A 13,463-nucleotide genomic window follows, 5' to 3' on the forward strand; every position below is an offset into this window, starting at 1 on the left:
AAATATGGAAGAAATGCAATGACGTGAGTTTGCAATTTAAGCTTAAATCCTATATTAAATCATGTATGTGGAAAGGTCAGATGGATAGAGAGAGGATGTTGAGGTGTGGCTGGATATTTGGTGATTAGATATTAATAATGTGATTGGATGTCTCTATGGGTGAGAAGAGATATAATTTCAGAAGATGTGTGAAAAGAGAGTATGTTGAGAAGATCTAGTTGCCATTTAAGCACGCTGTGATTATACTGCCTTTAAGCAGAGATTCAAGTAATGGTTAAGAGGACAGCAAGCATATCAGTGAGTTGAAGGACAGGCTGAAAGCGTGATAGTGTCACTGTTTTTTTTCTTTCCTCTTGTCATTTTTTTTCTTCCCTGGTTGATTTTACATTAAAGGCCGTATTTTAAACAGCATTCTGTTCTTTTACTGGGTTTGTCTTTATGTCAACTGGGACAGGTGCAATATTATAGTCTGGCAATGTGCAGTCCCCAAGGCTTAAAATAGGTGACAGGAAGGGAGTTCAGACAAGAAGTTCACTTAAATATAAACTAATTTATTAAACATGATCTAACCAAGACATTATCAGTGGAGGCAGTGAAGACGTCTAGCCTTTGAGGTAGTTACAGCTGGGCATGCCCCCTCACTTCTCAGGCTTCATCAGCTTTGCACTGCCTACTGGGTAAGATCAATAGGATCAGATGTTAACAATTTTTTTTAGCAGAAGGCCAATCCAGGCTTCCTGTGTTGGGGTGCTGTTCCCTGACGATCGACAAGCAGCAGACCACACCAGGTCGCACTGCTGGCACCTAAGGAAAGGAAACTGAGGCTACAAGTCACACAGTGCCACCAAAGTTAGAGACTGGAAAGTTTCAAAAATGTTGTGTGGTCTGATGACTTTATTTCTGCTACAACATTCACACAGGCAGGTTCGGAATTTGACATAAATAACATAAAAGCATGGACCCATCCTACATTGTATCAGCAGTCTAAGCTAGTGGTGGTGGTGGTGATGGCACAATGATAATTGACATCTTCTTGACACACTTTGGGTTCCTTTGTACCTACTGAGCATCATTAAACTGTAAAAGCCTTAGTACTGTTGCTGATCATGTCTATCCTTCTGATGACCACAGTGTACCCATTTTCTGATGGCTTCTGGTTGTATTTTCATAATGCTGAACTTTTGGCATGCCATCGTTTCTCATTCTGTCCTTTTAAGGGAACATATTAATTTCATTTTCAGCAGTTCTTGGTTATGGTCTAATTCTTGTTCTTTATCAGAGTAACTTTGCAGGATTCCCTCACACCAGAACATGGTGCAGACCCTGAGGTCATCCACTGTCTGAAATGGCTCCCTTTAAGCAGACTTTCTTCTGATTGGCTGCCCCTCCCAAAGCAGCTGGTTGAAGCTGCCGAACTCACAGTCACAGCAGTGTACCTAAAAAGTCTAGAGGTGTTAATTCAAAATAAGACCAAGACAACTTTCAACTGCACTTTAAAATGTGAAACTACATTTTTTAATTATTTACTTTTTTAATAGGAGGAACTATAATGAGTCTACATGTCATTTATTTGTGTGCACTAGCCGTGATGGGTCTTGAAGAAGCGTTGCAGAAGCGTTTAGAAGTTCAAATGATTGCTCAAATATTAATGATTCTGTAAATCATTCAGCCCACAGAACTTCTAAAGAACCCTCTTTTTTTAGTAGAATGCACTCAACTAATCGGGGCACCCCAGAAATACATTTGTGCAAATGCTGGTACCCTCTCTGAAAGAAACACGTTTCACCACTCTTTTCCCTCTTGCCTTACACAATTACCCATCACTCAGTGACTTGATGCAATGTGAGAGCTATGGGGAGGCTTGCCGTTGGTGGTGGTTGGGTCTCTTTGTGGCTTTCAGCTGTGTGTATGTGCGCTACTGAACCATGGCTCCCTCATTACTTAATTATAAAGAGACTCTTCTTTTCCAGTTCTTTTTATAGAACTGTTGAAATATTCCCAAAACTATGTGTAACCCATTTTTTCTTGAAGGACAGATCAGCTCTAATATTCATTTAACATTGTGTAAAGAGAATAAACAGAGGCAATACACTGCGTGATAACTTTCTTATAAGATATAAACTAACCCAACTAACCTTTAGTGGAATAAATACCATTTTTGATTAAGTACAAGACGCATAAGCACAAGTCCAGCAATCGCAGTGTTACATAAATAACAAAAAATGTTTGACAAAGTGCTGTGAGAAACCAGTTAAATTACTGCTTTCCATTATAAAGCAAAAAACAAGAAAAAAAACATTATGGGTGTATTTTAGTATTTTACTAGAAACAGAAAATGCTGCCAAGAATGCAATCCTTTCTACAGTATTTTACCATTTTAATGCGACACAGTATGTTGGGGTCAGAAGTTGACTTTTTTTTTATCTCTTACTATTATATACTTAAAATTACTAAATTTTGAAAGCATTATATTATTTAAATATTATTTCATGTTTTTGCAGGTCAAGAGGAGCCCAGTTTAAGTATTTATGTAAAGTAAGAAAAGGCTAAATTCACTCCACTGCATTCTGGACAATTCTGTTGGTGATTTATTCTCTTTTATGTTAAATGTTTTTGTAAAGTAGTGGATTTTTTTATATGGAGACTGCCCCTGGACCAAAAGGTAAAGTTTCAAATCCATGTGAGATGCAGAACTTGAGTAGGAAATTAGTATATTTTATCCACTGTAAACAACAGATCCACATTCAAGAGGTGTTGATTCGTAAGTATTAAATAACCAGGATTTGCTTTATGAGGTATATAATTGTCTTTAAAAATCCATGTATACATTGTTTAATATTAGGGCTATTTTTTGTAAACATGTGTGTATATATGTTAGAGCAAGCTTTAAAAATATTTTTGAATGTGTTTGATTTCATTTGCATTAATTCCCTTCAACAATCATTGTGTAATGTGTTCTATATTTTATGTTAGATTTGGATACTACAAACAAACTAACCAAATAAACTTAAAACATATGTAGCCACAGAGCTGAGGCTTGTATGTGGCCATTAGTTGTATGGTTTGTTTTTTAAGTTTATTTTTTATTTCATATTATCTCATGAAAAATGCCTTAAATTGGAAAAATGAATTAAATGTCTAGATATTTCTCTCTTTTTTTCCAATATATTGCCTTTTTCTAACCAACTCTGGTTATTAGTCTTAAGACTATTCATCTTTATTAATGGCTTATCTATTTACTTACTCTCTCTCCAGATTTATCATGTTTCTGTAGAAGCTTTACATAAATCTTTATTACAATATTTCATACTGTAAAAAAATCACAATAAAAAAGGTTCGGAAATATTGGAAAATCCATATTTTTAAGCAATCTGTGATACTGCTATTATATCGTCATCAAAGAATAAAATACGATTTTTAAGCCTATTGACTATTATTAGTTTGGGTTAAAGAAAACATTATCAGGACTACAAATTAAAAACTCCATGTGGGAATCATTGCAGGCATGCAAATAAGCTTGATTTAGCCTAAGGCAACATAACCTGTTATTCTGCTACGATACAAACCGGCTTTTTTCCTGGCAGATCTGATGGGATGTAGGAGATACCGTGCTGTCATTCAAAGAATCCTCTCTGCTTCATAGCGAACAATAGGACTTCTTTGTTCATTGACCAGGCTCGTGTAAACATAAAACTCTTTAAGTGTGCGACAACCATGCTGATTCTGGATCATTACTTGTCTTTAGAGGGGCTTGATGGATGTCGTTTTATGTTCTTCCCCTTCATCTGTACACACACAGACATACATGCTCAGCACTGCCTGCCTCTGCTGCTTCTTTATTGTGTTCCTGGTCGATTAGCCTCGGGGCTGTCTTCAGGGCCTGGGGCCGGTGGGAGCAGACAGGGGGAGGGCGGGTGGCTGCATCTGCTAGGGGACCTCCTTCAGGGGCCCCGCAGTGGCCTGGCTCAGTTTTCATGTCTGTCTTCAAAGGCACAGCCCTGTGGTGAGAAACAGAGAGAAGACAGTACATCGGCAGTGGCACTGCCATTGTTAGTTTCCCATGTGCCCTCTGTTAATACACAATATGTGGATGATGGAGCATGTCAACTCTGAGCTGCTTTTCACTTCTCTATCTATCTATGGCATGTATACTTTAATTGTGGCATGATTATCATTCATACACTGCAAATGATTCATTTTGGTTTCACAGTTATCAACTTTAAAATACACTTTTGCAGCATTTGAGAGGTTGTACATCTGAGGAATATTAATTAGCTGCATCATTAATCAAATAAATAGATAATGTAGTGCATGCTTCTACTCATTTCTTCTTTTTTATAGCTCTAGGTCAGTCACATACTATAGCTTCCCCCTAGCTTTATTTTTGCATTTACAGTACTCTGCTGGCTGGTATACGCTCCTCATGCCCCGCCTCCCGTCCTCCTGTTCATAGTGGACCCTCTTGGTGCTCCTGCTGTCACAGGTGTTTAGTGTCAAACTGTCCGTGGCCAGCAGGGACGCGCTTACCTTGACGTGATCAACCTTGAAATGAAAAGAACTAAATCCAGACAGTCAGGGTAACAGACATGTCAGCCATTAGGGATTTTTTCCTTCCTTCTCTCATATTTTTGCTCGTTCCTGACTTTTCACTCTTGCTCTTCCTCACTTTCGCTTTACATTATTTCTCTTTACATTCCTTTTTCATTTGCACATTGCCAACCTTCCTTTACTCTCTCTGCTGATTCCATTTTTTTCTTTTTACCTTATTTTCCTCTTACCGTTCATTTTATCCTAATTTCATTTTCTCTGAGTATGTTCTGTCTTTTGTTCCTCCATCTTCTCTTTCCTTAGTCTGTTTCTTAACTTATGCCTCCCACAAGTCCTTTTCTCCCGTTTCCTTTCCTTTGTCTTGCCACACTACAGCCACATGTGAGTGGAGTTATGGAGTTTGATTATGTTCAGAAGACCTTATTGTGATTATGCGTTCTTACACTCTAATCTGGGTTTGTGTGTAGCTCATCTTCTGACCAGCTAAGTGCTTTGTAGAGGAAAAAAAAATCACGCCACAGTGAATTATTTCTGGCTGGGTTAGTTTTATTTCTCTGGGCACTTTGATAATGGAGAGGATTTGAATAATGAATGGGGTATATAATACTGTTCTTCAGACCCGCTGAATGAATTTAGCAAGTGCATATAAGTGAGTTTCTGTGAGTGCCTCTAATATACACCCCTACATTTCTATTTCTATTTTTGGAGCTGGAACATGAATGTGCTCTTCTGTGAAAGAAATGAAATTGCTAGAAATGTTTTTTAATTTTTGCTATTTCTTTTTTTTTTTTTAATTGCTTCTCATCTGTCATCAGGCAGGAAGGATCTCTCGCCTGCAGCCTCCAGTGTTGCCATTTCTACACAGACTATTCAGACATGTTTCCACAACTGAATCGTATCTGCATACGATTGGCCTCAAGCACAGGGTGTTAGAGTCTAAATTTCTTTCTATCCTACATTTCTAATTTTCTCTGTGGAAGCAATGACAGTTTGCTGGTGCTTCAGAATATTTGTATTTTAAAGTCAAATTACTGATTTGAGTTCCTTTGGAACAAGAGACTACTATAATTACAGGAAGTGCTATAAGCAAGTTCATTTTAGTTTCAGCCTACCCTCTATAACTTTGTCTCCATTAATATTATTATTCCGTTATTTTGGAAACCTGTCAGCCATTCTCACAAACTGCCTGACCAGCAGTACAAAACATTCTCAAAAAAGAGAAAATAAAGGCAGCACTCTCACATCAGGCAGTGGAATTAAAAGATTATCCCCATTATTAATGATGTATTTTCTGTTTATTTATCTATTACTTTTATATGAAGTACAGTAAACACACACACACAACATGACTGCCATGTGTCTGTGGATTTACATCACTTCAGTGTCTTGTCTCTTTATGTGATTTCAGACTGACTCCATAATGTTGAGATAAGGTCTCTGTGGAGGACATTACATCTGTTGCAGGACTCTTATTGTTGTTGCTAAAAATACTGCAATGATACATGACTGTCAGTTGTGTCCCTAATGGAATGAATAAGAATCTAAATCTGAAGTGCCAAAAAACCTTTGCACAGTACTGCAGAAATGCAAATACTTTAATTTGCTTTATAACAAAAAATGGACTTTAGTATATTATACTATAAAATCTGTAGATTTTTCTTACCCTGTAAATAAACAATTAATTACAAAAGGACTTCAGAACTGCACTAATGCAATGAGTTATTTGAAAGAATGTAGCATTAGCGAAACAGAAAGAATGTGGATCCAACCATGGAAAAAGCGACAGAAACTGCAGAGAGCATCACCTGCTGTACCTTTAAAAGACATTCATCCATCATCTTGGCTTCCAGTTTCTAGAGAGTAACACAATCTCATTGTGTGCCTGTGAGCATGTGTATCCAGGTCTGTGCTGCACACAGGTGTGTGTATATTTCTGTGTGTGTGTGTGTGTGTGTGTAGCAGCGGTTTGGCTTCTGATGATAATAGAAGGTGACTAATAGAGTGCCCAGAGGTAGCTGTCTTCCCTCGCTCTGGTCACATTCTCATTTGTTGCTACTGGCATGGGATGAATTATTGAGTTTGGGGTGTCTTGGCTTTACCCTCCCTTCACATTCCCTTAGTGTGCTCCCACGGATGACAGCCACCCTGTGAGAGTGCGTATTTTAAAGCAAACTGAGAGACAAAGAGAGAGGGGGTACATATATGTGCACCTATTCTTGAGCAATTAAACAGAGCTTTCATCTTCATTCTGTCAAAAATAGTCAGACAGTTTGTACTTAAGTAGAAGTACATATACTAATGTTAGAAAAGTACTCAGGTAAAAGTTGAAGTTTCTACCACCTGTTTTTGTGCAAAGCTAACTGAACCTATTTATATTATATTAATGTAATAATTAATTTATATTAGTAGATGGAATTACAAACTTTATATGAGTCTAAATTTGGATTCTCGTAAATATATTCACTTAAACAATACAAACAAACAATCCATCCATCCTCATCCGCTTTATCCGAGGCCGGGTCGCCAGGGCAGCAGCCTAGGCTTAGGCAAACAAACAATAAAAACAATTATATATATATATATATATATATATATATATATATATATATATATATATATTCAACCAGATGTCATACAGATGTTTCATGAATTGCCCTGGCTGAGTTCCATCCTCTACACTGACAGTAAACTGTACTATATGCTGTCTTTATATTAGACAGTATACAGTTGGTATGAAGGTGGAATTCAGTCAATGAATCTAATCATCAACTTCAAACTCATCTCTGAGGCACTTAGAGTAACGTTTCTCTGAGCATTAACCCACAGCAGCTGTGCACCAGCCTCACGCTGTTCTTTACTTTAAATTCATCACAGTACAGCAAACTAACCTGTTTACCCTGCACTAACCTGCAGCGGATTTCCATCCAGTCTGCCTCAATTTGTTTTACAGCACGTTTCACAATATGAAAAAACATAACATAAAAACATACATCGGATTTAAAATCATGAGGACTTAATGCAGCCTTACCTTTGAACCTAACCTCTCTTCCTCTCCTGTCCTGTCTTTCTTATCTTTCTCCATCTCTGAGTGAAGTTAGCTCTTTTTCTTTTCCCTCCCTGTAAAATACAGCAGCTGGACTTTTAGCTAGCAACACACTGTGAGACAAACTACTAATGTTTGTTAAGCTGATGGAAACGTTGGATTTGAAATGACCTGCCGCTTAAAAAATGTTTGTATGTTTATGCTGGCTCCTCTTCCTAGGGCTGAAGTGCTGAAGATGCTGAAGTATCACGATAATGCAACTTATGTACACTTGCAGTTCTTCCGGTGCCAAAAAACAAAACGAAAACAACCTTTAACCCCTTTAACTATGGCACACGCACACGGCCTTGCACCTTTCATTCCGTGGTAACTAACACACAAACGGGACTGCCTGTCATGTGTTACTGTTTAGACTCAGATCAGTTTGATGTTTGAAGACCCACAGTGACGTGAACTAATAACTCCACTCAAATGTGTTAAACCAAAGTAACGAGCCTGTTTTGAATATGTAAGCAGTAGAAAGGACATATATTTGTTTAGAAATGTAGTGAGTAAAAGTAAAGAGCTGTCACAAAAATAAATACACAGGTAAAGTACAAAAACCTGAAAATTTTACTTAAGTACAGCCACCTCTGAAAATAGTCATCCCAGCATGAAAACATCTTCACTATATCTTCACAGAGCTCTGCTCCCTTTATCGCAGTGTTAGCCCTGTTTCTTTTTACCACTGTTATCATCATCATCATCATCATCATTATTATTACTAGTCTCAAGTCCTTCACCCGTCACTATTTTAGCTGTGAGTTTACACACACACACACACACACACACACACACACACACACACACACACACACACACACACACACATATATAGCCTTGCAGATGACGCATGAATTTGCCCCTGATCACGTCTCTGTTATTGCAAGAGAAAACGCAATATACCTTTCAGCTGCTGCTGAATAATTGAGGTGCCCTCAGTCGCCACATGTCGCTAACGCACAAGCCTTCAGCTCAACTTACCGCATAGGGACGACGTTATGATATCAATGCAGGTATTCCAAAAATGAATTATTCACACCGCCAAGCTCTTGTTTTATCTTCATTTTTATGCCACAGACGTGCCGGCCGTTAGAGAGAAATTTGGCTCTGGTCTTGAAAAGAGTTTCACGCTAATGGAGTATTTTTAATAACAATTAAAGTGAAATGTTTTCTTACAGGCCAATAAAATAACACTTAATTAAATGAAATTAACGTTTACAGGTCAAAAATCAACTGGGCGAGAATTTGCATTTTATTTTACCGTCTTCTCTCAAGTTCTTTTTGTTCCCCGTAAATTACACTGTGAGTATTCACTTCTCATCAACAAACCCCAAAACGTTTCCGTGTATTTGTAAATTGATCCGAAACTATTAACAAATGTATTTTATTTTAATTTAATTTAATAATACTATTGTTAAAACTAAAACAAACTGGTTGGGCCTATTTTTAAAAGCACTGGGATATTTTCCATATAGAAATATGACAACAACAACAACAACAACAACAACAACAACAACAACAATAATAATAATAATAATAATAATAATAATAATAATAATAATAATCGCTGGGTGCGATAGGCTATTCCGCGCTTCCCCCAAATAATTATATCAAAATATTAAAATATTTGTTTTAAACTACACAAAATATGTAAATAGCAAAAAATAAAATTAAATACTTACTTAGATAAACAGAAAAGAAAATCATAAAAACCATTCCCATCTTTCCTGCGTTAAACTGTGGTACAGCCAATGTCTCCCTAGAGTTCCCAGAGTTCCCAGTCAGGCTTCTACTTCCAACTCTTCCACATTACTTCGTTTTATACCAATATATAATTAATATTGCATCGTCATTACTTAATAATTTCAAAGCCCATGCACGGTGACATGAGGGCATCCATAATTAAAACCGTGCTAATTAGAGAAAGGGGCCATAAGTAGCGTGTAGAGGGCGCACACAGTCAGCGCTCTGCGGTGTGAACATCGCTGTAGAAACGGAGGCCCGTCTCTTTCTTTGGTCCTTGTCGGCTATCATATACAACGATACATATTTAATTCCAGCAGAGGTCTGGGGATTTATAAATAAAACAGTCTGGCGAGGTCCCATAAAAACAAACTGTTTACAATGAAGTTATGGCCCATTGGTTCGGCCTGCGATTTGTTCGTCACGGTAACGGCTCTGGCGCTGTAACTTCAAGAGTAAATGAATGCAGCTTCATAAGTCACAGAAATAAAGTCGCCCCAGTGGGATTTTAAAAAATAACTGATAATTTATTAAGTTTAAAATTCACACATGTTTTTTCCAAATGAAATCAAGAGTGAGAAAAAATAAATAGTTAGATCAGGTGATGGAGGCCTGTATACTGGATATATCTCACCAATATGATAAATATACAGCTCACCTGTAATGGTCCAAAACACGTTCACATCAAAATATTAAAATATAGCAGCAGCCAAAGCCACACGTCTGTGCCTCATATATATATAAGACGGTGTCATTTTCATTTCTAAATAATTAAAGATAGCCAGACTCACAGTGTCATATACCTTGTGAAAGAGTCACTGTTGCTTGTGCGTAAATTACCTTCACACAGTTCACGAAGAGAGCTGATTAGTTCGCAAAAAAGAAAAATACCGAGAAAAAATAGTGATTTAAAAAGGTGAACACACTGAGGACACATTCCACTGAAGTTTTCAAAAAGAAAAGAGGTGAAAAAGAAAGCGGTGAAAACGACATATAGTTCAGTGTATATGAGCCAGTGATGTGGAGGACAAACTCAGGTCTCAACCAATTATCTTACAAAATCGTATTTTTTCTTTTCTTCTCGAATTCCTGAAGACTCTGTCTGTCTCTTCAGATAACATCAGTTTAACATTTAAACAGCCCATAAATTCAGCCTCCATGAACTCCAAGTAATGGTTTATAAAAAGTGAGTTAATAATCCCTGAATGTGACAAATTGTCAGGGTGAATTTCCTAAAAATCCACATTTAGAGTGTGCAAGATACAAGACAAACAACATCAAAGTCATCCTCCTTACAGATCTATAACACATTTATCAGTCCCGTATTAATAACAAAATCGAAAAAGTGCAACAATGAAGAGTGCGTGACACGAAATGGGGATGAAGTAAAAGTCTTTCTGGGAGCAATCCAAAATGAGACACGTTGCAAAATCCCTGTTAGTTAGGTTACTTAGGCTATTATTAATCACTCGATCAAAAATGTAGTAGGCTATTTTATTCATGATCTGTGTAACTCAGTGCACCGCAGAGTATTTCATTCGTTTCTGTTTTTGCCGCTGGTTGCAAAACCACACTCGAACCACGTTCTTTTTCAGGTCCAGTTTTTCGGCGATCGCCGCAATTTTTTCCGAGGAGGGTCGGGGCTGAATGGCAAAGTACGCTTCCAAAGAGCGCTTCTCCGGCGCGGCGATGGACGTGCGCTTTCTTTTCCTCTCGTTCCCGTTGAAAAGGTCCGGCTTGCTGCTTTTCTCCCGGTAGGCAGCCTCGGCTTCCTCCAGCCAGGCCTGGAGAACCGGCTTGAGCGCGATCATGTTGTTGTGGGACAAGGTGAGGGACTCGAACCTGCAGATGGTGCTCTGGCTCAAAGACCCCACTCCTGGGATCTTGAGGTTGGCCAGAGCTGACCCGACGTCCGCCTGGGTCACCCCGAGTTTGATCCTCCTCTGTTTGAACCGCTCGGCGAAGGCTTCCAGCTCCCTGGGATCCGACTCTACGTCGTTGACACAAGCCATACCGCCGTGAACGGACAGGGAGTGAGGGTGGGCCATAGTGGCCATCGCCTGGTGCAGCTGCCCCATAGTCTGCAGGTGGTGATGAGGGTGCTGGTGGTGGTGCGCCGGCGTGGTCATCCCTGGAGGCTCTGGGGCACCCATCCCGGTCACAGCCAGGCTGGTGGAGAGGTGGTCCAGGAGGTCTCCGGCCTCCAGGGTCTGTCCGAGGTGGTGGTGGTGATGAGAGGCGATGGTGGAAGGAACGTGGGAGATGGGCACGGTAGTAGAGGAAGAAGATGAAGCTGAGGTGCAGGGGACACTGTTCATGGTATGGTAAGTCACGTCTGGTTTGAACGGGTGACTTTTGCCGTGAGAGACAATGCTGTCAGCAGCCGCCAGAGCCTCTGCCCGTGCCAGCAGGCTCTCATCAAAGCCTCCGAATATATTGCCCTGCAGCTGCAAGCAAGAGTGCGCATACTGGAGTCAGTGGGGAATTCTGTCAGGCAGCTCTCAGGATCTAAAAAACATTTTCCAAAGGCAAGCAGCGCCGAGGAGAGAAGAGAACCCTCCTCAAAGCGCAGGTCATAAAAATTAATATGAAAGCAAGAGCATTGCTTGAATAGACATGTGGATGAGATGGGGAGGATGGGGTTGGGAGGGGGAGGGGGGTACAGACAGAAGAGAGAGGGAGAGATAGCGGATAGAACAAAGTCCTGTCAAATCAACTTTACAGACATTTCCAGTGTGATATTTTCCCCTTTCTCTCACCCAGTATACTCCAGTCATTCTCCCCTGACCTGAACGTACCTGTGGGGCGGGCAGACAGACTCTGCGCATGCCCTCCGAGCCTGAGTGCAGGCCGGGATACTTGGGCTCGTGCAGAGCCGGGTGCATGGAGAAGTGCTGCTTGCCGTTCATGGTCATCATCATCCTCCCTGCAAGCACCTCGCTAGCAGTGTGGCCCCTGACATAAAAGTTGGGGCACGGACAGCTACACGGCTCCTTTGCTCTCCTTCACCAGACTGAACAGTTAACATCAGCAGCGCCTCCCGGCATTCCCCTCTCCCGCTTCCTCCCTCTCCCCTCCTCCTCTTTCAGTCTCCCTCCTCCCACCCACCCTCTCTTCTGCTCAACTTACAGGTTGCAGAATCGTGGACTCTGTGCGCAAGCGTCTAAGAATAAGCAAAACCAAAAAGCCCCACAATTCTTTAATTAAAAGGCTATTTATCGACGGCATCCTTGATATTTGGAGTCGTGTAATTTCCTTTCCCCTGAGATATAGATGTGTATTATCACACCGACATTTACAGCCTATGTTATTTCTATAAATCCAGTGTTAAGTTCATGCAGGATACCTCCGAGCTCCCCACCATTGCCAACGATGAGGTCATAGGTGACAAGCAGAGTGAAAGGCTTACAGCAGGCTGCAATGTAGCAATTATTATGCAGCACAAAGACCGTTTCAATCATTTCAGCACCGAGGACAGCGCAGCATTTTGAGTAGTAGTACTGAGTGTGTATTAAACCGTGGATGGATATGTTTGGATGACTTTATGGATGGATTTGGTCCTGCGTGCTCCAAACTGTATCTAAGGCCTGCTGGTTGACCGGTCGACCCAACGGCCTTGGCTTTGTCCCATCCACTGTGAACGCCAGTCCTCGGGCTGTTTCACGGTCTTCTCATGTGGCTGCCTGGATAAAACTCACGAAGCCGGCCTGGACGGTCCGAAAGAGGAGCCAGGTTGGCAGAGGCTCCCGATGACACAGCCTAGTCTATCCGATCCTGCTGCCTCTCTGGTTCCCCAGACTGTGAATAATTTAGCACCACCGTGGCAGGCATCCATTACCACACTGGCAGGTTCTTATACATTACACAGATTAAAACAGCCAAGGACTTCTCGACCCGGGCAAACTTTGACTTTCAGACTTGGTTGCGAAGAGCATGTGGCCTTAACTCATATTTGCGAGTGTTGCGTTCAAATAACTCAACACAGACTCATAGAAATACCTTTAATGATCTTCTCCTGGCGTAATTCAAACGCAGATATACGTCCTTTGAACGATAATTTGTTGTATATTCTAAAATATTAAACTAA

At 40.2% G+C, this 13,463-nt stretch overlaps 1 protein-coding gene across 1 annotated transcript; it reads right to left on the reverse strand.

Moving 5' to 3' along the window:
* Window positions 1-9,880: 9,880 nt before the first annotated feature.
* pou4f3 (POU class 4 homeobox 3) lies at window positions 9,881-12,396 on the reverse strand. The gene is made up of 2 exons (XM_085289483.1): window positions 12,175-12,396; window positions 9,881-11,823 (listed from the first exon to the last, which is right to left on the reverse strand). The coding sequence occupies exons 1-2, from the start codon at window positions 12,295-12,297 to the stop codon at window positions 10,891-10,893; spliced, it is 1,056 nt and encodes a 351-aa protein (XP_085145609.1). The 5' UTR covers window positions 12,298-12,396; the 3' UTR covers window positions 9,881-10,890.
* Window positions 12,397-13,463: the final 1,067 nt, after the last annotated feature.

This window comes from Mchenga conophoros, linkage group LG10 (genome assembly GCF_057382185.1).
Source record: "Mchenga conophoros isolate Kocher_MC1m ecotype Shallow Benthic linkage group LG10, M_conophoros_male_GT1.1, whole genome shotgun sequence".
NCBI classification, from domain to species: Eukaryota; Metazoa; Chordata; class Actinopteri; order Cichliformes; family Cichlidae; genus Mchenga; species Mchenga conophoros.